This window comes from Rhineura floridana, chromosome 5, assembly GCF_030035675.1.
Source record: "Rhineura floridana isolate rRhiFlo1 chromosome 5, rRhiFlo1.hap2, whole genome shotgun sequence".
NCBI classification, from domain to species: Eukaryota; Metazoa; Chordata; class Lepidosauria; order Squamata; family Rhineuridae; genus Rhineura; species Rhineura floridana.
Window position 1 is genome coordinate 4,397,338 of NC_084484.1, and position 27,937 is coordinate 4,425,274.

A 27,937-nucleotide genomic window follows, 5' to 3' on the forward strand; every position below is an offset into this window, starting at 1 on the left:
CAGTGCTGTGTAAGCATCCCATCAATGCAAGGATTTCCACTTGTGCAACAGAACTTCCTCTCCTCTCCCCTGCGCCCTCCCCAAATCTTCTCTGGAGGGTTGGGGAAGCCCCTAGAACAGATTTAGGGGATGCATAGGGAGGGGAGGGGGAAAGTCCTATCACACAAGCAGAAACTCTTACGTTGATGGAATGCTTACTTAGCACTGCACTGGATACAAGCCTATTTTTTGTATTTCACAGGATTTATCCCAGGGTGATGTTAAATAATAATAAAATATTATATCTGTTAGATCAAACATTACAGGGAGAAACCTGGGATTAAGCTCTTGTTACCTCTGTTCATTTGGGTAGAGGTTAATACCCAGAAGACAATGAAATCTTTAAATGTAAACGGATTGCTTGTGGCAAAATGGTATGGGTACAAAAATAGAAGGGAGTAGTTATTGAAATGCCCAGTTGTCACAGAGATGGACAAATTAAGTGGGATGGTATGTAGAAGGTGGGACGGTAATCTTGCCCTGGGCTCCTTCAGAAGGAAGAGCGGGATCTAAATTCAATAAATAATAACAAAAATACAGAAATCAAATATGATAGATGTTAATGTTGTGTTTTGTATAACTTGGAATGTTTAAAATTTTTAAGAAACCCATAATCCAGCATAAAACAAAAGTTAAAACCTACAAGTTAAATTTAACCCTTTCAGAATGCCTGGGCAAACAAGAAAGTCTTAACTGGTGCCGAAAATATTGTGATGTCAATCATATCAGGTTCCATCTGCAATTTGGAATAGTACAACCCAGTCAGAGGTTCTCATGATGAGAACCGGGCCAGTGCGTCAATCTGCAGCAGCCACCAATGCAAAGCTGTCTGTGGACAGCAGGATGTAAATAGTGCGGCTGGCAGTTAATGGTATTCGTAACTATAGATGGAAGCTCTCTCCCCCATTGGTTTTTTGATATTGCGGTTTCTGATGTCAGCTACTTAAACATTTTAGGAATGAATCTGACTAAAGATCTTAAACAACTAAAAAAAAAAGTTGAATCAGAAGTTAGAGGCACATGGCTTAAACATGCCATGCAAAGATGTGAAGCTGTCATGGCGGGAGAGCATAGCAGCAATCAAGAGCACCATACCGCTGAAGTTCTTACTTATATTTTAGTTACTGCCAGTAGTAATTCTGCCCAAAAATCTCAAGAAGCCCAGACTGGGCAAAACAGCATTATACAGGAGCAAAAAAACTGTAGAATTTGAAATACCAAATTTAGGCCTATATTATGATTTGGCACAAATTAAGCGTCTCATGAATGTTCTCGGGAATTATTTGAATGTATCAATGGTATTGGTGGAGATGTCACCTGCTGTACCCTATGCTGAGAGCAGTTCCGTTTCTGCTGCACAAAAACATGCTAGTAAAACAGGTCACAAACTCCATTTTTTTTATGCCAGCTCTTTGGGCATAGAAACATTTAGAAAGTTAACACCATCCTTACCTGCACTACTACTGTTTCTGGATTACCCACAACTCGCACATCCCCATAAATACAATTTGCAGGCTAGGAGTTCCAAGAACTGTATATAGGCTGTCAGACCTCTGAACCAGGGGGGCAACCAATCACTATAGCTAAAATCTCAGAGAAATGTGGGGAGCACAGGCTGAATGGGCTGTTAAAACACCAGGTTGCAAAGCAGGCTAGGAGTGTGAATAGGTCATTGAGATCCCTTCCTAGCATAACTACTGCATCCAGTCTTCTTGGAAATGGAGCAAATGGAGCAGTCTCTTTCATTTAGTTGTTATTGCAGTCAAATCTCTGTGGAGGTACTATAGGGTTAAAAATATTTGGGGGGAAAGACCTGGGTTGAGAAATCACCCAAGCAAGATAAGAAAGAACCTATCCATACTCCATCAGTTTAGTCAGAGAATAAGCGCTGAAATTGGCACGCTGGTGGCACATGCCCTGGTGAAAATGTACTGTATAATTATGAAATGTCTCTAGAGAATAGTGCAGAAGGTGTAAGGCAAGCAGAAACTTTTTCCATTTATGGTGGGAGTGTCCAGATGTGCAGAAATTCTTGCTGGAATTGCATGGAATTATTTTAGAGGCAAGTGATAGTACAGAACCCAGTTTTACAATGCTGCCTAAAAAAAAAAAATCCTCCACAAAGAATTTGCTTCATTGACGCTAGTAGTAGCCTGTATAGAGGTGACCAGGCACAGGAAAGCAAGAGTAGACTTTACTTTAAAGATGTGAAAGCCCAACACCCACACACACCCAAAATCAGGAAATCTGGGGTTTTCCCATGTTTTTTCCTTGAAAAAATGGAATCCCCCCCCCCCCAGTTTTCTCTTACTTTTTCTGGGCTTTTCACACTCCAGGCTACTCCATACAGGGCTTGGTAGTAGACGGAAATACAGTGCAGAGCACTTAACGCACCACAGCCATATGACTAGGAGGCTAACAACACAGGATAACTTCATAAAAATTTGCTACCCTTTATATTTTCCATAAATTAAGGTGCACAAGTGAATGAATCGCAGGTTAGATAAACATCTTTGTAGAGAGATTTGCTACCTCAGATGCACTAATATACCTGATTTTGTACAAAGTGTAGGAAGATTCATTGTACTTACTTGGTTTTGTATTGTGCTTATTATATTTACAGTAAAGAATTACATTTTTTTTAAAGTTCAGAAGGCAGCTGCTACACAACCACACTGCACTCGGTGTGGGTAATGGGCAGTCAGACCCCTGGGCCCTGCAGCAGCTAAAAATAGGAGTTGGCCAGCCCTAGCTTTCTCTTAAGCAGAAGGAAGGGATGGGCTGTGGCAGCAAGGGCTGGATTGGGGTCCTGTGGAACTCGGGGCATGGAAGAGTCATACCCTGGTTAACAGCCTTGGTTGATCACCAGCCTGTAGTGTTGAAAGCGAGGGCAGGGTCTTCCCAGACCCCAAGTCCTGCTACACTTTGTTGCCTGACGACCTTCACAGGAATGTTGCGATTTATTGTGAATAAGATAAGGCTTACAAAACACTTCAGTGCCATAGGTGTATTAACAATAAGGTTTCATGTGTATGTTGCTCTAGAAATTTTCCTACTTTAGCAAATATTGGAAAGAAGAAAGCACTACAGATGGAAAAGGAGCAGAGAGGAGACATACTGAAAACACTCCAGTTTGGGTAACTTTTCCTGTATATGTGTCTGTTTTTTAATGTTGTTGTACCCACAAGGATAGGTTCTTTCTTGCTCTCTCTCATTTATTAAATAGTAATTAATTCATTTTCTCTAAGGAGTTCAGAGCAATGTTGAGAGGATTTCCAAATGATCTTACCCCAGGTATTAGCCGAACCCAGGTCTTCTACACATCTGATTGTTAGGTACTTCCAATCCATTCTCTGCTTTAGATGTCCATAGTGGCCAAGCCATTGTAAACTGGTCTGCTTCCCTAGGCATGGGATTAGCCTTCACCACCAGCATTTGTGCAATTGCTGGCTCTATACCAGCAGACCTATACAATCAGGGTATTGCAGAATATCCAGAAGAATATAACAGCAAGAGAGTTAGTCCAGATTGTAACCAAGACTGGGAAGAAGGTATTGTTCTTTTAAAACAAAGGCAGCGTTTCCCAAACTTTTGATACCTAGGTAGAGCTGAGGTATGAATGAATGTTTTGGAAAGATCCCATGTAATATAAGATGCAGGGGGAGGGTCTGTGTCAGGGTTTACAAAGAAAATGGCTTGGAATAAACATTGACACTTATTCCTCTTCCAGCAAGATGAAAGGAATGTGGAAACCTCAAACGGAGGCTTCTAGGCAACAAGCAAAAGAAAGAAGGCGAACAAATTGCTCCTGGAAAAAATCTAATTGTCCCTTGAATGCTCCAGCTGCGGTTGTGTCTGGTCCAGACAATCATGGAACTGAGAAGGAAGTTGGAAAAGAACGTGCCTCTATGAGAGATGTAGATCCCCTTAGCATTCTAGCCAGACATGATTGTGGTAAGACATTTCCTTGGGTTTTGTGTCTTCATATAATTAAATAATGAACAAATAACCAATAATGGAGAAGAACTGCCCTTGGACAAAAATAAATGTGAGGGTTGTGGAGGTGGAAGCAACACCCCCGCCCACCCAAACCTGCCAAGTGAAGAAATAGTTTTGGCTGAAGGGCTATGAGTCTGCTTGGTTTAGCTGAAGATAAGCCCAACTCCCCTCAAACAGCATAAGACTGTGCTGTCTTCGTACTGCTGATAGCAATGGAGAGTTAAGCCAGATTTATTTATATACCTTATTTTTTTTTTGTAATTACTACATTCGGTGGGTTCACCCATTATGGTTCTCTTAAACTACTAGGGAGAAAGGCTCTGGGGATATCACCACTACCTCTGAAGTTTTCAAGATACGATATTTGCCACCTCCCACCTGCCCATTATCTGGAGCCAGAAAGAACCTGGAGAGATTTTTGCAACTTCTGTTGCAGGCATTACTGTGGTTGCCCCCTGAACCACCCAGCAGTGGAAAAGGGAGAGCAAGTGGGATTAATGGGTGTGTGTGTGACAGACTAGGAGGTGGAATTGGTTTGATGTGTACGAGAGCATGCACATAGGTGCACATGCATGAAAGTTAAACTTGGCTGTGTGGGGGTGAGAGTGTGTGTAAATGCGTGGAGAGGGAGAGCAAAGCTTAGTAAAGGATATGTCTCTACTCTGTCCTGCCTCTTCATCCTCCCTCAACACCTTTTCCAGTCGAAATTTGATTGTGAATAATTCAAAAAGGTATGAGAATCACTATTACAAATGTTTAGACGTGCCGGAAGAAGCTTCATCCGAGATGTACGCTGTATTGATTTGTTGTTTATCATTTAACTTCTTAAACTTGGAATGTCTATGAGTAAGAAACTGAAATGGCAACTAGATCAGTTTCTTGTTGAGGTGAGTATACAGTCAACCTCTATAGAGTGGAAGTACTGTTGAAAGAGATGAATTTAATTGAAAGCTGGATGGGTTTTGCTCATATTAGAGCTTATTCATGTGAAATATGTGGAATCCACGAGTCTTCTGATGCAGAAAGACAATGAATGCATTCAAATATCAAAATAAACTATGCTCAAGACATGAGCAAGCCAGGTTGGGAAAGACTGGCTTAAACAAACCAAAGCTTAAGATAAACCACAGCTTGCTGTGTGGTTCACCCAAAGCTTGTAGGTGGTGGAGGAGGAGGTCATGCAAGCGCATGGAGAACGCTGCACCTGCTCATCTGATTCTGAATGCAGCCTTTGGCTAAAACTACAGCCACCTGAGGTCCCTGTGACATGGCGCTATATCAAACATGTTTTACAATTTGTCCCGTAATTGTTCATTTTAGCATATTTTGCATATTTATAGGAATTCATGGTTATACCTTGTTGGTGTATCACATGGGTTCCAGGGATGGCCAGTCCTCCCAACTGCAGCAAGCCAGTGATCAGCATGGCCAACACAGTCACTTGTATGTATGTGCACATACACAAACTACACTTACAGACCACACGCCATACGCAACAGCACACACTCATGACACATTCAAGCAACGAGCAAGAGCACACACAAAATCAGACACGTGTCTGTGCATGCTTGTGTGCGTGCGCACACACATGTCGATATATATTTAGACACAAACAGGCCTTGTGCTGATCAGCAGAGGAGGGTGGAGCTTCCTCCCCATCACAGCACTGGGCTGGGAGGAGAGATTTCCAAGAGCAAAAACCTTTTTCTCTCTCTTTCCATCGCAGCACTCTACTAGGAAAATTAAAATGCTCTTTTTCTTTTCATACCGGATATGGTGCTGGATATGGAGGAGAGGAACCTTTCCCCATACCTGCCTAGTGTTGTAATGAGGAGGAAAGTCCTCCACTTACCTTGGAAAAGCACATCTTATCCCTCTGGCATGGCACCATTGCAAGACGGTTTGATATATCGTTTAAGTGTTTGATATATGTTTTTAATTATATACTGGATGTTTTTGTGCTGTGAACCGCCCAGAGACCTTCGGCTATTGGGCGGTATAGAAATATAATAAATAAATAAATAGATAGATAGATAGAGTTCAGGACATGGGGAGAAGCAGCCTTTTTCTGTTTCCTGAGCCTCTTAAGACCTTCTAGCAGGGGCACTGTGCCAGAGGGGGAAGAAGTCTAACTTTGACAGAGCTCTGGTAGGCCACTAGAAATGGTTTGCAGGTCATATCTGATTTGCGTTTGATTACTCACTGCAAATCGCTTTTCTTCTTGATTATTCTGCTTCCAATGCTAGGCTCAATACCAGGCATTTGTGGATCAGCTTTCAGTTAAAAAGCCAATATTCTCTAGGGAATATTACTGCTGGAGAGTGTCTTGTCTATTGACACAGATACCATCCATGGGGAAAGAAGGGAGTTTTTTCTGTGGTGTGTAATAGTTCTAATATTTCTGCCGCAATGTTGATGAAGAGGAGTGTTTTATCATTTGGTATTCTTTATCAGAGTCTGAAGATTCATTGCTGAAAATTACTAGGCGTACATGGAGTCCTGATAGCACTGTTCATACTCTGTGCTGAAAACCCATTCACCTAAAACTATCCAGAGCATTACAGTCTGTCATCTGCTTACTTTGGAGAAATGTATTCAGTTTGCATTCTTCATTTAGGAGTCACAGTATTGTTTTTCAGAATCCTTTATTTATGGTTGTAATGTGGATCAATGCGCATCTGTGAGCATGGCTGAAGGTTTTGGGGGATGGGGAAGGGCAGTCGCAATAAAGGCACAAAGGGTCAACCCAGAAGGTTAGAGCTATTTGTCGGGCCTGCTTGCAGAGATGTTGTGGGGGTTTTTTTTGTCTCCTTCCAGATTCAGACAAAGAAGTGGGAACTGCAAAAGATCCAGCTTTGGGAATGACTGTTGTTCCAAAGCAGGTGACCTCAGCTCTGAGTTCACTGGTGGCTAACTATGGTAGCATGTCAGAAAGTGAGAATGAACAAGATGGTAAGTCAGACTTTTCAGTTCCACCTGCCTTCTTTTTCCCTGGGTGACAGGAGGTATTCCATATTAGTACTTTATAGCTTTTGAAATAAATGTATTGGGGGGTGGGTTTCTCAGAAAAATACAGCTTTTGACAGTTTCTGTGAGCATTTTACTAGGAAAGTAAGGAAAACTAGTATATAATAGTAATGTGAATGAAAATTACTACAGTTCAGCAATAGTTTTTCTTGTGAGTGGTTAGGGTGTTGGACTACGACCTAGGAGACCAGGGTTCAAATCCCCACACAGCCATGAAGCTCACTGGGTGACCTTGGGCCGGTCACTGCCTCTCGGCCTCAGAGGAAGGCAATGGTAAACCACCTCTGAATACCGCTTATCATGAAAACCCTATTCAAAGGGTCGCCATAAGTCAGGGTTGACTTGAAGGCAGTCCATGTCATGTCATGGTTTACTTCTTAGGTGACATTTTGTGCCTGGGTGCTGATACCAAAGTACAAACCACATGTGAATACGATACACTGTGTCAGCTCAGACATAGTTTAATTTTCTTAATTATGGGTTGGTCTGATGTATGGATTAAACCAGTGTTGGATAAGAAGGTCATGCATACTTATCCATATTTTTCCTTTAAATGCATGTGGGCAATGACTGAAAAGATCTTATGTCGCTACTTGGATGTGTTTTGAATGGCAAAGTGACTATTCTACACATGTGTGCTCTTCCTATCTGATGGAGCACACATGCAACTTTGTATTTGAGTATCAGCACCCAAGTGCCAACTGCCATATATGAAACAGCCCTCTGATTCAGATGCAGTTCTGGTGGTGATAGTAGAGATAATATTAGATTGCATAGTTGCTTGAATTTTATTTAGACAAGTCATAAGATTTTTCAGATTTTTTTCATCCAAAAACTCAAATGCACTTCTGTGCATGCAACAGAGTTTCCACCAGAGCTTGGAAAAGTTACTTTTTTGAACTACAACTCCCATCAGCCCAATCCAGTGACCATGCTGGCTGGGGCTGATGGGAGTTGTAGTTCAAAAAAGTAACTTTTCCAAGCTCTGGTTTCCACTCCCTGTCGTGTCCCCTCCATCTCCCAACACACCCTCAAAATTGACTCTGGAGGGTTGGGGGACTCTCTGGAGCAGAATTTGGGTGTGTGTGGGCAGAGAGAGGAGACAGAACTGTTGTGCCAGTGGAACTATGCACATGGGGCACTGCATACAGCCCTACATGTTCACAATGTAAACTACATACATTAATACTTCTGCCATTTTTATATTAAAAATTGTGAGTTAATCTAATGAGTCTACTGTTTTGTATAATCCGTTTGTATATATACTGTTTTGTATAATCACAGCTTCAATATGTAACTATTGTCAAACTATTGCCAAACTGTAATACACATCAAGAGGTTAAGTATTCTGATCTTCCCATCAGATAAAAGAGCTAGAAAAAGGCAAACAAAATGAGAGGTTGAAACACCTTCTGTATCAGGAAATGGTAAAGTATTGGGGCTGTTTTGAGAAAGAGTTACTAAGAGTGTGGATCGTAGCGAAGGTTTAAAAAGTATGCATGAAGTGGGGGAAAGTAGATAGAAACGGTTTCTAAATTAAATCTTTATGAGTCATGTTGGTCTTGGCATCAGGGTATAGCGATAAAAAGCCCTAACCTTGGTCCAGTGGGATCGTACAACAAATCATCACAGAAATGTCTTGAAACACCCTTTGCCAAAAAGCTTGTACTACCAGGCGATTCTATCACATACGGAAATAATTACCCCTCACGTTATATCCCCTCCAGCAAGTGACAGGTAAGTTCTGAAGTTAGAAGATTCAATTTGATGGGTGTGCAATACCATCTATAAACTATTTTCAACATAGTTTTTCTCAGACGAGCATAGACAGTTTTAGAAGACATTTCGACCAGATCAGTCTCCATTATGAATCTGCCAGTGGCATTCCCAAATCTGCTTCCCATGCCAGCTTTAGACTTAAATATGTATTGCTTTCCTTTGCCAACAATGCTCGGTATAGTATGGAAATCATACCCTTTAAACTGATACCTCCATCACTACAATAATTCTCAAATGTCAGCTCTCTAGGAACACCATACAGGCAATTAAAGCACTCGCAAAAGGAATCTGAGCTTCCTGAAACCAATTCAGTCAGACATCTTCTAGTGTGGCTCTCAAATGAACACTAAGTAAAAGAGGACCATTTTTAAACAAATCTCTAATTCTATATAATCCTTTAGCCTCTCACTTTTCATATTGCTTAAATTCATTATGTGCCTGAAAATAGGGGTGATAAAGGAAAGGTAACAGTGGGGATCTCTGAGGAGCTAGAGTTCCCGACCATTTCTTCCAAGCCTGTATAGTGGTTTTATAGAAAGGATTATCAATAGCTTTCACAACTGCGTGTGTTATCTTCAAAAAGGAAGGCACTGAATAGTAGTCACAGTTCAAATTTAATTCTGTGGATACCCAATCCATATCCTACTATCTCTGACAATCTATATGAGCTGTTTGAATGGGCAAGTGTCAAAATATAATTGAAGATTTGGAACTCCAAATCCACCTTGCTCACGCCTGTTAGGCCAACTTTTACCAACTCTTGAGCACTTGCCCTAATTAATAAAAGAGCTCAGTAACTTTTGCCATTTGTGAATTACTTTCACATCAAGTGTGATCAGGAGAACCTGGAACAGAAAAAGGCGCTTAGGTAGAAGGGTCAGCTTAACTGCTGTTACTCTCCCCAACTAGGAGAGTTCTAGCTTTCACCACCTATGCAAGTCCTGCCTAAGCTCTTTAAACAGGGGGAGAAATTTCCTTTTCTTAAGCTTTCTTAGTTCCTTCATAACTACAACTCCAAGGTTCTTAAAACTACGTTATCTGATCACTATCTAAGATTCATTTTGCAATAGTGCTTGTTGCTCTGATAATACTTGCAGACATATCATAGAATATTTTTTTGTAGTTTACTTCTAATCCTGTAGTTGCCTTACATTATAACAGAATTTCCTTTAGTGCAACAAGTGTCTCTTCTGGATTTTCTACCCTTAGAAGTGTGTCATCAGCAAACATGTTAATAATATGTATCTTGTTCCATGTCTCAATTCCTTTAATCCTTGGTTCATAGAATTATAAAGTTGGAAAGGGCCTATAAGGCCGTCGAGTCCAACCCTCTGCTCAGTGTAGGAATCCAAATTAAAGCATATGCGACAGGTGGCTGCCCTCCTGCTTCTTGAATATCTCCAGTATTGGAGAGCCACTTCTCTTTCTGTGCGGGTCCCGCACCATCCCAAAATCTGTTCTAGAGGTTTGGAAGAACTCCCAGAACAGATTTAGGAGGCACGTGGAGGGAGGAGAGGGCGAGATTGTTCCATGGCACAAAGAGAAATTCTTGCACTGATGGAACAATCTGCTTAGTGCTATGCTGAATACAACCGCTTGGATCCTGACGGCCTCATTCATCTACAAAACATACTTGCTTGGAGGGGTGATTATGCTTATAAGGCTTCCTCAGCCCACTATTAAAACATGTGGTCTGTGAACCCAAGAAATTGGTTACATTGTCGTACTACTTTAACAGTTAAGTTAATCCAGCAAGCTCAAAACCCCAAAAGAGGTGGACACAGAATCGTTGTGGGTGGTGATACCATGCCCCAGGAGGGATTTAATACTGGGAACGATCTATCATCCCCCTGATCAAAATGCTCAGGGAGACCTTGAGATGAGATGAAATTGAGGAAGCATCCAAACTAGGAAATGTGGTAGTAATGGGTGACTTCAACTACCCAGACATAGACTGGCTGCATATGTGCTCCAGTCATGACAAAGAAGCAAAATTTCTAGATACTCTAAATGACTATTCCCTAGACCAGTTGGTCATGGAACCGACCAGAGGGACGGCAACCCTGGACTTAATCCTCAGTGGGGACTGGGACCTGGTGCGAGATGTAAGTGTTGAACCAATTGGGAGCAGTGACCATAGTGCTATTAAATTAAACATACGTAAATGGCCAATTGTCAAGAAAATCCAACATGGTCACATTTGACTTCAAAAGAGGAAACTTCACAAAAATGAGGGGATTGGTAAAAAGAAAGCTGAAAAACAAAGTCCAGAGGGTCACATCACTCGAAAATGCTTGGAAGTTGTTTAAAAACACTTATTAGAAACTCAGCTGGAGTGCATACTGCAGATCAGAAAAGGTACCGCCAGAGCCAAGAAGATGCCAGCATGGTTAACGAGCAAAGTCAAGGAAGCTCTTAGAGGCAAAAAGTCTTCCTTCAGAAAATGGAAGTCTTGTCCGAATGAAGAAAATAAAAATGAACACAAACTCTGGCAAAAGAAATGCAAGAAGACAATAAGGGATGCTAAAAAAGAATTTGAGGAGCACATTGCTAAGAACATAAAAATCAACAACAAAAAATTCTATAAATACATTCAAAGCAGGAGACCATCTAGGGAGGCGATTGGACCTTTGGATGATAAGGGAGTCAAAGGTGTACTAAAGAACGATAAGGAGATTGCAGAGAAGCTAAATGAATTCTTTGCATCTGTCTTCACAGTGGAAGATATAGGGCAGATCCCTGAACCTGAACTAACATTTGCAGGAAGGGATTCTGAGGAACTGAGACAAATAGTGGTAACGAGAGAGGAAGTTTTAGCTTAATGGACAATATAAAAACTGACAAATCACCAGGCCTGGATGGCATCCAACTGAGAGTTCTCAAAGAACTCAAATGTGAAATTGCTGATCTGCTAACTAAAATATGTAACTTGTCCCTTGGGTCCTCCTCCGTGCCTGAGGACTGGAAAGTGGCAAATGTAACACCGATATTCAAAAAGAGATCCAGAGGGGATCCTGGAAAATACAGGCCAATTAGCTTAACTTCTGTCCCTGGAAAACTGACAGAAAGTATTAATAAAGCTAGATTAACTAAGCACATAGAAGAACAAGCTGCTGAAGATAGAGCCAGCATGGCTTCTGCAAGGGAAAGTCCTGTCTCAGTAACCTATTAGAATTCTTTGAGAGTGTCAACAAGCATATAGATAGAGGTGATCCAGTGGACATAGTGTACTTAGACTTTCAAAATGCGTTTGACAAGGTACCTCACCAAAGACTTCTGAAGAAGCTTAGCAGTCATGGAATAAGAGGAGAGGTCCTCTTGTGGATAAGGAATTGGTTAAGAAGCAGAGAGTAGGAATAAACAGACAGTTCTCCCAATGGAGGGCTGTAGAAAGTGGAGTCCCTCAAGGATCAGTATTGGGACCTGTACTTTTCAACTTGTTCATTAATGACCTAGAATTAGGAGTGAGCAGTGAAGTGGCCAAGTTTGCTGACGACACTAAATTGTTCAGGGTTGTTAAAAGGGATTGCAAAGAGCTCCAAAAAGACCTCTCCAAACTGAGTGAATGGGCGGAAAAATGGCAAATGCAATTCAATATAAACAAGTGTAAAATTATGCATCTTGGAGCAAAAAACCTTAATTTCACATATACGCTCATGGGGTTTGAACTGGCGGTGACCGACCAGGAGAGAGACCTCGGGGTTGTAGTGCACAGCACGATGAAAATGTTGACCCAGTGTGTGGCAGCTGTGAAAAAGGCAGATTCCATGCTAGGGATAATTAGGAAAAGTATTGAAAATAAAACAGTCGATATCATAATACCGTTGTATAAATCTATGGTGTGGCGGCATTTGGAATACTGTGTACAGTTCTGGTCGCCTCATCTCAAAAAGGATATTATAGAGTTGGAAAAGGTTCAGAAGAGGGCAACCAGAATGATCAAGGGGATGGAGCGACTCCCTTACGAGGAAAGGTTGCAGCATTTGGGGCTTTTTAGTTTAGAGAAAAGGCAGGTCAGAGGAGACATGATAGAAGTGTATCAAATTATGCATGGCATTGAGAAAGTGGATAGAGAAAAGTTCTTCTCCCTCTCTCATAATACTAGAACTCGTGGACATTCAAAGAAGCTGAATGTTGGAAGATTCAGGACAGACAAAAGGAAGTACTTCTTTACTCAGCGCATAGTTAAACTATGGAATTTGCTCCCACAAGATGCAGTAATGGCCACCAGCTTGGATGGCTTTAAAAGAAGATTAGACAAATTCATGGAGGACAGGGCTATCAATGGCTACTAGCCATGATGGCTGTGCTGTGCCACCCTAGTCAGAGGCAGCATGCTTCTGAAAACCAGTTGCCGGAAGCCTCAGGAGGGGAGAGTGTTCTTGCACTCGGGCCCTGCTTGTGGGCTTCCCCCAGGCACCTGGTTGGCCACTATGAGAACAGGATGCTGGACTTGATGGGCCACTTGCCTGATCCAGCAGGCTCTTCTGATGTTCAGTTGAATTCAGGCCCATTATTCCGTGTCCTGCACTCTGGGATGATCGAGAAGAGATCCCGGCCCACCTCTGTGTGACTACCTTTCATGTACTTGAAGAGTGCTATCATATCTCCCCTCAGTCTTCTCTTCTCCAGGCTAAACATGCCCAGTTCTTCACTCTCTCCTCATAGGGTTTTGTTGCCAGTTCCCTGATTATTCTCATTGTCCTCCTCTGAACCTGTTCCAGTTTGTCTGCATCCTTCTTAAAGTATGGTGTCCAGAACTGGACACAGTACTCAAGATGAGGCCTAACCAGTGCCGAATAGAGGGGAACCAATACTTTACATGATTTGGAAACTAAACTTCCATTAATGCAGTCTAAAATAGCATTTGCCTTTTTTGTAGCAACATTACACTGTTGGCTGATATTCAGCTTTTGATCAACAACAATTCCAAGATCCTTCTCACATGTAGTATTGCTGAGCCAGGTATCCGCCATCTTATAGCTATGCATTTGGTGTCTTTTTCCTAGGTGTAGAACTTCACACTTATCATTCTGTTCTTTTGAGCCCAATGCTTCGGCCTATCAAGATCCCTTTGAATTCATTCTGTGTTACATTTGGAAGCGTCTCCATTATATAGGAGACAAGGGATATCCTTGTTGGGTTCCTCTGCTTAACAAGAAACTTGGGGGTGGGGTCAGTTCCATTTATTCTAACTTTTGCTTTTACATTTGAGGATATTTGGCCAACAGCATGTACATATTTATTACCAAAATTCAGGATTTCTAGTAATTTAAGCAAAAAAGGCCTCTCCACTCTATTGAGGCTTTAAATATGTCCAAAGAAATTATGCAAGAGGTTGGTTCTCCCTAGGACATTTATATAACAAATGTAACACTCTCCATTTTGAATCAGATATCTGCTATTGTGCCACAAACCCACTTTGATCCATTTTGTGAGCTGCTAGGACTGCAGATAAGATCTTTGTGTCATGGTTAATCATCACTATAGGGCAATAAGATCCCATCACACTACAGTCTTTGCCTGGTTTCAGTACCACCAACAGCCTACCTTCCCTCCATGATTGCGGCCTGCTTCTACCTCTCATTATGTCATTAAACAAAATAGTAAGTTTAGGTACCAAAGTGTCTACAAACTCTTTATAAAATTCACACCCCAAACCATCTAAACCTGATATTTTACTCCACTTGAGTTTTTAAATTTCTGTAGTAGGGATTTCCATGAAATCTTTGTATTGTGAGCTTGACAGCTTGAGATTTGCTCTATGTAACCAACTCAGAAGGTGGAAGTCCCAGTGTGTATTAAGTCTGTATAAAATATCTTGAGTCAATTATGCTAACACAATTGTGAAGAGTCTGACTTTCCAGATTTACTGCAATGGCAATATGGTTTTGTTCCTTCCTAAGTAAAGCCCTAGCCAAAAGTCTAGAACAAATTTGGTCAATACTGAGAGCTTGTGGTTCACTATGTTTACATACTAGATCTTTGTATATTGATAAACTTACAGTGAGTTTGTGCTTTTCCAGCTAAGTAATTTCCTGACACATTTTCAGTTTAATCTGCAATTTTTGACATTTTAAGATAGAAACCTCTTTGATACAATACTCTCTGATAACCATTTTCAGCATGTCCCACATTGTTGCTTGGCTTATGTCAGGTGTCTCATAAGAAACTAATTGCTGATTTCCATCTGAAGTTATCTCCTTTCATTGTAGTAGTTCTGTAGGCAATTGCCAGATAGGCATATCCATAAGTCTTGTCACGAACACAAATATCTAGTACAACTGGGGTGTGATCTTAGGTTGTTACCTGTTTTGGCATCTAAAGCCAGAGACTAGAGTTTAGAATATGATCTAATCTAGTGTATGTTTTATGATGGGGGGGGGGAGTAATATGTATAATTTCTTAATGTTGGGTTCCTATGTCTCATAGCATCTATTAGGGCCAAAAGTCCCAAAGGTCTCTGATCTCTCTGGTTGAGTGTCCCACTCCTATGTAAGACCTCATCCATTACAAAAATGAAATCCCCATTTAAAAGCATCCCCATTTTCCCCAATGCTAATCCTAAACCAAAGCCTAGGCTGCCATGTTATACCCACTTACCTGGGAGTAAGCCTGATTGATTGATTGATTGATTGATTGATTGATTGATTGATTGCACTTGTATACCGCCCCATAGCCGAAGCTCTCTGGGCGGTTTACAGCAATCAAAAACATTAAAACAAATATACAATTTAAAAGACACATTTTAAAAACAATTTAAAACACAATTTTAAAAAATTTAAAACAATATAAAAACAATTTAAAATACATGCTAAAATGCCTGAGAGAAGAGGAAAGTCTTAACCTGGCACCAAAAAGATAACACTGTTGGCGCCAGGTGCACCTCGTCAACAACATCATTCCATAATTTGGGGGCCACCACTGAGAAAGCCCTCTCCCTTGTTGCCACCCTCTGAGCTTCCCTTGGAGTAGGCACCCAGAGGAGGGCCTTTGAACTTGAACGTAGTGTATGGGTGGGTTCATATTGGGAGAGGCGTTCCATCAGGTATTGTGGTCCCAAGCCGTATAAGGCTTTATAGGTCAAAACCAGCACCCTGAATTGAGCTCAGAAACATACAGGCAGCCAATGCAAGCGGGCCAAAATCGGTTTTATATGTTCGGACCGTCTGGTCCCTGTTACCAATCTGACCACTGCATTTTATACAAGCTGGTTTCCGAACTGTCTTCAAAGGAAGCCCCGCATAGAGCGCATTGCAGTAATCTAATTTAGAGGTTACCAGAGCATGGACAACTGAAGCCAGGTTATCCCTGCCCAGATAGGGACATAGTTGGGCCACCAACCGAAGTTGGTAGAAAGCACTCCATGCTACCTGAGCCTCAAGTGACAGATGGTTCTAGGAGAACCCCCAAGCTACAAAACTGCTCCTTCAGGGGGAGTGCAACCCCATCCAGAACAGGTTGGACATCCACCATCTGGTCAGAAGAACCACCCACTAGCAGCATCTCAGTCTGGTCTGGATTGAGCCTCAGTTTATTAGCCCTCATCCAGTCCATTGTCGCAGCCAGGCACCGGTTCAGCACATTGACAGCCTCACCTGAAGAAGATGAAAAGGAGAAATAGAGCTGCGTGATGGCAACACACTCCAAAGCTCCGGATGACTGCACCCAACGGTTTCATGTAGATGTTGAACAGCATGGGGGACAGAACTGACCCCTGCGGAACCCCATACTGGAGAGTCCAGGGTGCCGAGCAATGTTCCCCAAGCACCACCTTCTGGAGGCGACCTGCCAAGTAGGAGTGGAACCACCGCAATGCAGTACCTCCCACTCCCAACTCAGCTAGTCTCCCCAGAAGGATACCATGGTCAATGGTATCGAAAGCTGCTGAGAGATCAAGGAGAATCAACAGAGTCACACTCCCCCTGTCTCTCTACCGACAAAGGTCATCATACAGGGCCACCAAGGCTGTTTCCATGCCAAAACCAGGCCTGAAACCCGACTGAAATGGATCCAGATAATCGGTCTCATCCAAGAGTGTCTGGAGCTGGCCATTAAAGAGACTTACTTTGCAGAGGCTATGTATACTATTGTACTATGAGTAAATACAGTGAATTCTTAATGAGTGCTTGGCTCATTAAGGTATTGCAGCAGGAGACATGCCTAAGCCTCTTTGCAAAGCTTTCACATTTTGCATTTGCCATTTGGGGAGGGGATCCTTAACTGTGTCGTAGTATTTGCAGAAAATAACTTATATGGTGTACCTGATCTCGGACAGACTCACCATAAGAAAGATGCATCCTGGTTGCTAGGTAAAAAGGAAGGGCAACCTATGGATATTTCAAGGACTACTAGAAAATAAGACAGAGGCAGGAAGACTTCACTAAAGGGGAGGAGAAAATAGAGCTCCAGGGAATTCTGTTGTCTGGTGTCCAAACGACTTAGTTGGCGACCACCGGTTTAGATGATCTCTAGCCGTGTGATATAAATTAAATTGATCTATGTATATGTGGTTAACAGTAAAACTGCTAAGGCTGGAATTTTAGAATACATAAATTGTCAGTGATGCCCTTAGCTTCTGCTACTTACAGGGTTGGTAAGTGAACGAATGCAGGTTATTGCATTATTGCTCTAAAAATTATGACAGTGCTCTTAACATTGAATATCCTTTCATCACTAATTCCAGTTTGAATCTGTCTTGTGCATTAATCAGTTGCCTTCAGCCCTACTTGTTTTACCACATGTTTTTTTACATAGATCCCATCAAGACTGCAGCTAAAGCATTTGTTGAAAACAAGGCAATTCTTACAAGTATCCCTCAGTCTTCAAGCTTCACTCAAAGCTTTCAAGACACAGACCACAAAAAAGTTACTAATTATATAGAGACAACATTGGAGAGATCAGATTCACGCACAGTACGTTCCAGGAGTCAAAACAGACAGAGGAAAGTGCTTTCTGCACTACCAAACCATCGTCCAACTCTTCTGGAAATGGTAAACTGCCTTAACATACAGTATTTGTTCCTTTGTACCATTTTAAGTAGAATCTTGTGTGTCTGTATTGCATGATTTGGGCTGATACTGCAAGTGATCTCTTACCTAGGAAGATTTTGCTGTAAGTGGTTTTGAAAAGCATAGTTTTTTCTTTTGATGAGAGAAGTCTCTCAGACTTAAACAGGTCTCCTATGCCTTGTTCCTCAGCTTGATTTTGGCTCTTGAAATTTGAAGGTACTACTGGCTTAGTTAAGGCAAAATATTTGACCACCTGTTGTAGTTTTACCAGAATGGAGAAGAAGAAATGTATAAAGATTTTATGTAGACAAGGACAGAATAAGCTTGCCAAGCTCTACTTTCTATGCTCTATCTCTTAAATCTATCTAAATTTAGTGTGTGACTATGCCAACAATTTTTCTCAGAAAAAAATTGGCCTGTCACTAAATAAGAAATGTAGTTGTACTATTTCTGGGAAAAGACATTCTCTGTGGCAGCCCCTAAGCTGTGGAACTCCCTCCCCACTGAGGTGAGTCTGGTAATTTCATTGTACAACTTTCAGCAAATGCTGAAGTCGCGCCTCTTTACCCTGAGGGCCTTTGACACCGGAGATGGATATTTTTAGGACCAGCCCTATTTTCTGTGATGTTGTTTAGGTTGTTTTTAACTGTTTTAATTATGTGTTTTAAAACTGTTGTAACCCACCCTGGGACCTCTGGGTGAAGGGCAAGTAATAATAATATCTAAGAGATGGAATAAGGTAACCAGGAAAAGCAGAGGGCTTGTCGTGTTAGTCTGTTGCAGCAAAACCAAAGAGTCCTGTGGCCCTTTAAAGACAGACAAATAAATAAAAGCACAAATCTATTACATTGTTTTTGGAGAAACTGACTTAAGCTCAGATTTGTCTTCAGTAGGGACCTTGGATATGAGGGTCTGCATGCTTAGTGCATTCTACCTCTTCTTTCTCTGTCAAGTGGTAATTAAACTTATTTCCTCTGGAAGTTGCAAACATGATCAGTGATAAGCAGCTTTTTTCTAGCCAGACAATTTACCCCTTCAATGAAACGTTAGATGAACAAACCCATTTCTGCTTGTTATGGGAGAGGGAATGGTCAGGGGAGAAAAGGAGAAACAGAAGATGCAGAAAGCATAGAAGTTGTGGGAGTTGGTAACTGTCAAATTCTGTAGTATTCGGTGAATCTTCTATCATGGTGGAATTATCTGAATATTGGTGTTATTTCATGAAGGTTCAGCAGTTGGCTTCAGTTAAACACACAAACATAATATACTAGCCAAGTCGGTTTTATTTATTTGTTTTTGCTTGGGGGGTGTTCTGAGTATTGGCAGTTTTTCTTTTGTGAAATGGATATTTCACAGTGCCCATGACAGTTTCTTATATTTTCAAATGTGACCCTGGATCCACAAAGCTTGGGGACCCCTGCTATATCCTTTCATGTATTCCTAAAATCTTATATTATATTTTTGCAATGGATTGTACTTACTACAAGTGGCTTCAGGAGGCAATTTAATAAATAAATGGGGGGGGTAGCCAGGAAAATATAAAGTTCTGCTCTGAGGAAACCAGATCTTTGTTTATATTCCACACCTTTTCTGTGACCAGCAGTATATAGTAGATAAATCTTCACAAAGTTTACTTCCTGCGGTTTCTGGCCATATGCAGTTCTGTTGCAATGCCTTTATGAAACATTATTTATTTACAGAATTCGTATCCTACCTGTAAATGGTCTCAAGGCTGCTTACAACAATATAAACAAAGAATGCAATAAAATGGATTGAAAAGAGCAGCTAAAATCCATTAGAAAGATATGAAATACCATTAAAAGCACAAAGAAACAAAACAGACTTAGAACTATTGTGTATGGAACACCATTATTAACAGCAATTGTTGTCTCAAACTTAACTATGCAGTTACAGAAATCCAGCCATAATGGGAGCATTGAACATCCTTCAGGCAATAAAAAGGCCTCAATACCAGGGATGCCTCAGCATCAGTTTGTGCCTTTCAGTAGCCGCATAGCAAATATTTTAAATGAATAAGCATCCTTCATATCCGGCTGCGTCTTGCATACTAGGATCCTATCATAATGAGATAATTCTTAAACTCCAAAGTTATGCCACCCCAAAGTGGTTCTTTCACATGAACATTAATTTTATAATGCAGTCACAAGCACGCAAGTCATTTCTCTTGTTCTATCCCAATTCATAGTTCAGTCTCAATTCCCATAGTAAGTGAATAATCCATAGTTCCAAGACCTGTAAAATATCTAAGGCAGATATTTCCGTTGATTTCTCATCTCCGCTTTAAAAAACACTATATTGTGGAAAGCGATTTGCTGATTATAATCATAGCACTGTATGCAGTTCTGTTTGTATAGTTCTCTGAATGTTGATGGGAACATGCCTCATTCTGTTTTTCTTTTAGCTCTTAGCAAAGGACATACGGCATGAAAGGAATGTGATTCTGCAGTGCATTCGCTATATCCTCCAAAATGATACCTTCGGACTCTATTTGCAGACTGATTCAAGAGCACACTCGGGGACTGGAGAGACTTCCCAAAATATGAAAGAGCTATTGGCAGGCGGGCAAAGTGAATCTAACATCTCTCATAGCTTTAACCATCAATCAGTACAACAGAATGAATTATTTGTAGGTGAAAGTAAGGAGGCATCTGTATCTTGGACAGCACAAACCTGTCATGCTGTTGATGAGGAGATATGGGAAACCACAGAAATCCATTGCGAATGAAAAGTGACACTTGGTAGTTAGGCTTGAATCTTTTGGTAATCCATATTTCAAGATTCATGCTGAAAGTAAGCAAATTGTATACTGAATCAAAATATGTTGTCTAAACAAAAGCAGGCCTCCTAATGTAAACTTGCATCCAAATTAATCTTGTTAATATTTTGATCTTGTAGATTTTTTTATTGAGGGTTTTATTTTTACACCTCCTAAGTTTGAATAGACATCACATTAATACTGCTTTTGTCTAGGTGTAGCTTTTTTGTTTAGGGCTAAGCTAGGCTGGACAGCACCATTCACTGTTGTTGCTTTGCCTCCTGGTCAGTTGCCTCAGGCGCTTTTCTCCTAGCCTAGCTTCCCATTAGTATAAGTGCGGAAGGTGTGGGCAGAATTGGGGAAAGATTGTGAAGAGGTAAGGCAGAGAAGGTTCAGATCTCATCTGTGCTGCCCTTTGATAATAAAACTAGACCCCTTCCCACCCTCCCATTTTATGCATGAGCGTGACAGACACCTGAAGAAGTGTGACTGCCATCAATTTGCCTAGCTGGGCCCTTAGAATAACTAATTTCTGAAGCATCAGCGTGCAGCATTCATGTAAAACTAAAAATTAGTACTGCTAGTATTTGTTGCTGTTGTGAGAAAAAAATGGAAGAATGGATCCTTAAAAATTAGAGTTAAAAATGTTTATCCAGTCCCAGTGCTATTCCTGTTATCTCCAACAACAGATTGAAGGACACATTCTTCTCATACCCACCTTGAAGCTGTTTCAATTATTTTATTTTTATTTATGTGGTGCAATTTCAAAACATTTTATGGTTTTCTATCATAGTGGAGCAATATGTACCAAGTGATCAGTTGCTCAGTTTCAGACTATGTGATTTTTTTTAAACAGTGTTTCTATTTCCTCCCCCCCACACACACTTCTGTGCTACAATTCTAATAGAATAACACTTGATAAAATATTTCTACAGAAACTGACCATTTGACATTTGGAAGGCAGACACAATACACTGAATTTTAAATAATACATTGAAACCCCCTGTAATTGTAGTGACTCATTGTCTGTTGGTCCTGGTTTGACTCTGAAATCTGTTTTTCATTCCAATTAAGGCAGTCCATGACATAGTACAGCCACCTGCAGTTGTAGCCCTGAGAAGACTGTTCTCTACTCCAGGCCCGTGTACTTCTGCCAACCATCACAATGCAATAGCAAGCACCAAAGAATGGACAAGGGAGTTGGGATGGCATAGTAGTGAAAAGTACTAGAATGGAGTGGATAGCTGTTCACATAAATGACACACTTGCCACACAGGACAACAGAGACATAGCTACATTTTAATGTATTGTACTGCTGATTGCATCTGTGGGCTTACATGAGTCTTTTGACATGCGAATTAACATGGAAGACGTGCCCTCTCTCAAAAATAAGTGGAAGTAATTTTCTAATGCTCTGCAAAATCAGACTCAAAGTAGCAGGAATAAATTTTCAAATTGTGCACATCTGTAAACATTTGCATTGCATGTATTAAAATCTTTATATCCTGCCCTTTTCATTGTAAAACTATGCTCAAGGAACACAGGAAATCAAACATTCTTAAAACGAGCAGGCCCAAGGGCTGTTGAAATAAAATGTTACCGTGGCAGAAGCCAGGGATGAGGGAGCCACTTTCCTAGATCTTCCCCATCATCCCAACAAGTCATGCTTTCACCACTGATAGGATACAGAGTAGGGCCTCTCCAGCGGGTCTCAAACAGCAGACAGTATTATATGGGAGATGGGTCTTTTGTGCTAACTACCCATTATAACAAAACTTGGCATTTTATCTGCAAGTTAGTTGGTCCTTTGGTAGAAGAGAAGGAGATGGAGTTAGCCTAGGGGGGTTATGGGAAAAAGCTGAAACAGAAGTATGATATATATTCTTTGATTACTGCAACATTCTGTACTTCTACTTTCTGAGAATTTGGCATAAACCGCTTTCAGATTTTCAAAGGGGTTTCTATAAAGCTGGATGCTCAGAATTCATTCCTGCTTTTATGCAGGAGCTGACAAACTCTGGTACAGATTATATTCTGCAATGCAGCGTGATCTAGCACATGCAGTGGTAGTCAATATACCTTTAAAAAAACTGAGGGAAAAGATTGCACAATTTCTCTGGCCAGAGAACTATTAGCGAACTGATCTTAGGGTGCTTCATGCATTGTTTGGTCTGTAGACTGTATATGTTATGAGAGATGGGAGCAAGTGATGTTCATACATGGAATATTTGTTTTGTCAGCCAGCAAATTGTACATAGGTAGAAAATACTGTTGATCAGGATCATATGTACACACACACCTATTCCACCCAGCCTTCTGCACCTCATTGTCTACAAAGCAGTCAGTATATGACGCAGCGCCTACTTAACCTTTCCCTAGTTAAACATGTACTTTTTCTAGGTGAAGGATACTGATGCTTTCTACGCAAATCAGCTGCAGCTCCTTCTAACCCACCATAGAAGAGAGGGAGCAGACAGCTATCTCTTTCCATATTGATTGTTTGGCACCTATTATTACCGATGACAGGAGATTTAAGAATTTCCAGAGTGGTATAAGGTGCCACTGTACTCTTAGGAAATGTAGACAATCTATACAACATGCTCCCTGGGTATTTCTTTCTATGTGATCTGTATTCTGTGGACTGTAGCATTGTGTACTGCAGTCATGTAATCTATATTTAAGTAATTTATAGCCTACTAATCAGAAAGATGATCAGAGCAGGATAAAATTACTATATATAAAATAATAAAATTGTAGGGTTAGGATGAAAGCGAGAGCTGGGACTTAAACAACAAACAGAACTTATCATAAACCTGCCCAGGCAGGGGAGGCCCTTGTCCTGTGAATAGGTGTATCCACTGTGTGGGGACACAGGATATGTCTTCTCTGTGGTGGAACCTCATCTGTAAAGCTCTCTCCCCTTGGAAATATCATTACTTGGTTTTCAATGCTGTTTTAAAAATTCACCTCTTTGTTACATTTAATGTGGAATTTCAGCTTAGAGCATCTGGTAGATCAGCTCACAGATTATACAAGTCTGCATCTCTGTACAACATTAATTTGTGTTGTATTTCGTTTTTGTTGTGCTTTCTGTTGCTTGTTTGTACATGTTTTTGTGATTTTTTACTATGATATATTGTATTTTATCTTGTTTGTTCACCGCCCTGAGAGCTATTCTGCTAAGGGCGGTATATACATTGAAATAATAATAATAATTCATAGAATCATAGGATATCAGAATTGGAAGGGCCCTTTAAGGCCATCGAGTCCAACCCTCAGGCATGACTAATCAAACTAAGACATTGTTGCAGCAATTAGACACACCCCTTGACACCATTTATGTAGGCTCGGGGTGCTTTCTGTTTGCATGGGGAAGGTTTTACTGCACAGGGCAGGGTTAGCAAATGAGCACTCCTACAAACAGGTGAAAAAGCTGGAGCTATGTGCTCACACCTGCACATCTGCTGGCACATCTGTGGCAATGGGGGTGAATGCACTTAAGCCGGACCCTCCTCTGACACTGCCTCTGGTCAAGCCTCTGATTCTTCCTCCCTGGAGGAGGCGCAAGCAACTGCTCTAAAGGGAGGTGGGGCTGAGGCTGGCTCATTGTCAGGTGGTATTTCTGCAGTTGTGGGAACTAGGGGGGCAGAGCTGTCATTGTTTAAATTGCTGAAGCCTCCTGTTTCTGCTACCTCCCGTTGCAGCCCACTGGGTCCCTCCCAGGATCCTAGTCCTCCTCCTGATTGCTCTGCCAAGAACTCTCCACAGGGTCCATGATATCACCTCCCTCCTGTGCAAGTCCTCCCCACAGTCCTGAGGATTAGGCTTATATGGATAGCATCCATGGAAATGTTGCACCAACTCAGGAGTGTGTACATCTGATGCTGCTTCCCAAGAATGGTCTTTTGATCATTTGATTAGGTATTGTAGCTTGCCACTGTGGGAACTGAAGATCTGTTCCACTTAATATTCTTGTCTGTCAATCAGTTCAGGCACGGGAAGAGTCTCACACCCTGTAGGGGTGAGGTGTGTCTTCTGGAGTCAGTAGTTGCACTGAGTGAATCTGCATGGTTACAGGCAGATGTAGGTGATAAGCCACAGAGGTGATCTATGCTTCCACTTCAAACAGTCCCACTCGCTGTGCTTCTAATTTATGACATGGGGTAATGGTCGCAACTTGTAGACAGCCATACCTGGTCTCCCACTTCGATGTCTCAGCCCTGATAATGATGTTGGTCAGCTGCCCATTTGTAGGTGGCCTTGGCTTTCTCCAGCTGTTCTAGTAACTCTTTCATAGATTGTAGTTCCTGAACATACTATATGGCTGCGAGTATGGCCATTGTGGTGGTAGGATCTGAAAAAGAGCATTGGTGCAAAACCTGATTCTACATTGTTGGAAAGGTATTGAAGTTCTCTTATTCGTCCTTGAGCAAATGGGTCATAATTCCTCTATCCAGAGATCCATGCAAGTGGCCACCACAAACTTTTAAGTAGAGGCTTTATCCCAGTCTGCATATGTGCTGGAATTGCTTTTTATAGATGTTTTTAAGATGTTTTATTTTAATATATTTTTATTTATTGTATTTATATACCGCCCCATAGCCGAAGCTCTCTGGGTGGTTTACAATAACTAAAAACAAATATACAAGTTTAAAAACACATCTTTTAAAAACAATTTAAAACACATACTAAAATGCCTGGGAGAAGAGGAAAGTCTTAACCTGGTGCCAAAAAGATAACAGTGTGGGCGCCGGGCACACCTCGTCAGAAAGATCATTCCATAATTTGGGGGCCACCACTGAGAAGGCCCTCTCCCTTATTGCCAGACTCCCAGTTTCCCTTGGAGTAGGCACCCGGAGGAGGGCCTTGGATGTTGAGCGTAGTGTACGGGTGGGTTCGTATCAGGAGAGGAGTTCCATCAGGTATTGTGGTCCCAAGCCGTGTAAGGCTTTATAGGTTAAAACCAACACCTTGAATCAAGCTCAGAAACATACAGGCAGCCAAAGCAAAGCGGGCCAGAATTGGTTTTATATGTTCGGACCGTCTGGTCCCTAATACCAATCTAGCCACTGCATTTTGCGCAAGCTGCAGTTTCTGAACCATCTTCAAAGGCAGCCCCACGTAGAGCGCATTGCAGTAATCTAGCTTGGAGGTTACCAGAGCATGGACAACTGAAGCCAGGTTATCCCTGTCCAGATAGGGGTGTAGCTGGGCCACCAACCAAAGTTAGAAAGCACTCCGTGCCACCAAGACTATCAGCCTCAAGTGACAGAGATGGTTCTAGGAGAACCCCTAAGCTACGAACTTGCTCCTTCGGGGAATGCAAGAACATTCATCCAGGACAAGTTGAACATCCACCATCCGGTCAGAACCACCCACTAGCAGCATCTCAGTCTGGTCTGGATTGAGCCTCAGTTTAATAGCCCTCATCCAGTCCATTGTCGCAGCCAGGCACCAGTTCAGCACATTGACAGCCTCACCTGAAGAAGATGAAAAGGAGAAATAGAGCTGCGTGACATCAGCATACTGATGGCAATGCACTCTAAAGCTCTGGATGACCGCACCCAATGGTTTCATGTAGATGTTGAACAGCATGGGGGACAGAACTGACCCCTGTGGATCCCCATACTGGAGAGTCCAGGGTGCCGAGCAATGTTCCCAAAGCACCACCTTCTGGAGCCGAGCCGCCAAGTAGGAGTGGAACCACCACAATGCAGTCCCTCCCACTCCCAACTCAGCCAGTCTTCCCAGAAGGATACTATGGTCGATGGTATCGAAAGCTGCTGAGAGATCAAGGAGAATCAACAGAGTCACACTCCCCCCCGTCTCTTTCCCGACAAAGGTCATCATACAAGGCGACCAAGGTTGTTTCTGTGCCAAAACCTTGCCTGAAACCCGACTAAAATGGATCCAGATAATCGGTCTCATCCAAGAGTGTCAGGAGCTGCCCAGCCACCACTCGTTCAAGGACCTTGCCCAGGAATGGAACATTTGCCACCAGCCTATAGTTATTTTTTCTGGGTTCAGGCAGGGTCTCTTCAGGAGTGGTCTCACTACCGCCTCTTTCAGGCAGCCAGGGACCACCCCCTCTCACAGAGAGGCATTAATCACAATGAGGACATTGAACTTGTCAAGGATTATCAATACCTTGGCACAATCATTAACCGAAATGGAGACAATAGTCAAGAAATCAGAAGAAGGCCAGGAGTGGGGAGGGCAGCTGTGAGAGAACTAGAAAAGGTCCTCAAATGCAAAGATGTATCACTGAACACCAAAGTCAGGATCGTTCAGACCATGGTATTTCCAATCTCTATGTATGGATGTGAAAGTTGGACAGTGAAAAAAGTGGATAAGAGAAAAATCAACTCCTTTGAAATGTGGTGTTGGCGGAGAGCTTTGCGCATACTACCAATAATTGGGTGTTAGAACAAATTAAACCAGAACTGTCACTAGAAGCTAAAATGATGAAACTGAGGTTATCATACTTTGGACACATAATGAGAAGACAGGATTCACTAGAAAAGGCAATAATGCTGGGAAAAACAGAAGGGAGTAGAAAAAGAGGAAGGCCAAACAAGAGATGGATTGATTCCATAAAGGAAGCCACAGACCTGAACTTACAAGATCTGGACAGGGTGGTTCATGACAGATGCTCTTGGAGGTCACTGATTCATAGGGTCGCCATAAGTTGTAGTCGACTTGAGATAGCAATACTCATCATCTTCCACTTCTAGTGAACCTAGCTTGGTGATACTTTGCTCATAATTTGCCGCCCTGGGCTCCAACTGGGAGGAAGGGCAGGGTGTAAATCTAACAAATAAATAAAAATGAAGTAATTTTCTTATGTACTTGTCAGCCATAGAAATTATGTGCCATTCTTTCTTCCTAGGTTTCAATTGGAAAGAGAGTCAACTATGCCAATGTGATACATTTAGCAGCGAGTTTGTGTCGGTGCAGAGAAAACGGCCGGGACAGTCTCATGGCCTCCTCAGCCATTCTAGCTTCAGAGTTAATAGGTCTTTCTGCACAGTTGCTGAATGCAGTCACTGATCTTGCCAGTTCTTCTCTCACCTTTGACAGGCATTCAGCTGGTGAGCTGTATGCTAGGCTGCTACAGGGTGGTCTCTTGGACTAATTGTGCTTGCTAAACTCTCGGGTTCATGGACACTTCAAAACATATCAGGAGGAATTATCATAATCAAAACAGCAGAAACGAGTATGAGCTAAAGCCACCAAATCTTTATTTCGTTAGGCTCAGCCTTTGAGAAGTTGGCTGAGTATTTAAAATGAATAAGCTACCAAATAT

The 27,937-nt window shown here is 41.7% G+C and overlaps 1 protein-coding gene across 1 annotated transcript in view; it reads left to right on the forward strand.

The window, feature by feature from the left end:
* NUFIP1 (nuclear FMR1 interacting protein 1) overlaps positions 1-22,994 on the forward strand; it is a 34,807-nt gene extending 11,813 nt beyond the window's left edge. Inside the window, exons 6-10 of the mRNA XM_061629869.1 lie at positions 3,084-3,176; positions 3,770-3,993; positions 6,856-6,990; positions 17,602-17,837; positions 20,278-22,994. Coding sequence (XP_061485853.1) covers positions 3,084-3,176; positions 3,770-3,993; positions 6,856-6,990; positions 17,602-17,837; positions 20,278-20,601 — 1,012 coding nt within the window. The 3' untranslated portion in view covers positions 20,602-22,994. The remainder of the gene's footprint in view (positions 1-3,083; positions 3,177-3,769; positions 3,994-6,855; positions 6,991-17,601; positions 17,838-20,277) is intronic.
* The last annotated feature ends 4,943 nt before the right edge of the window (positions 22,995-27,937 follow it).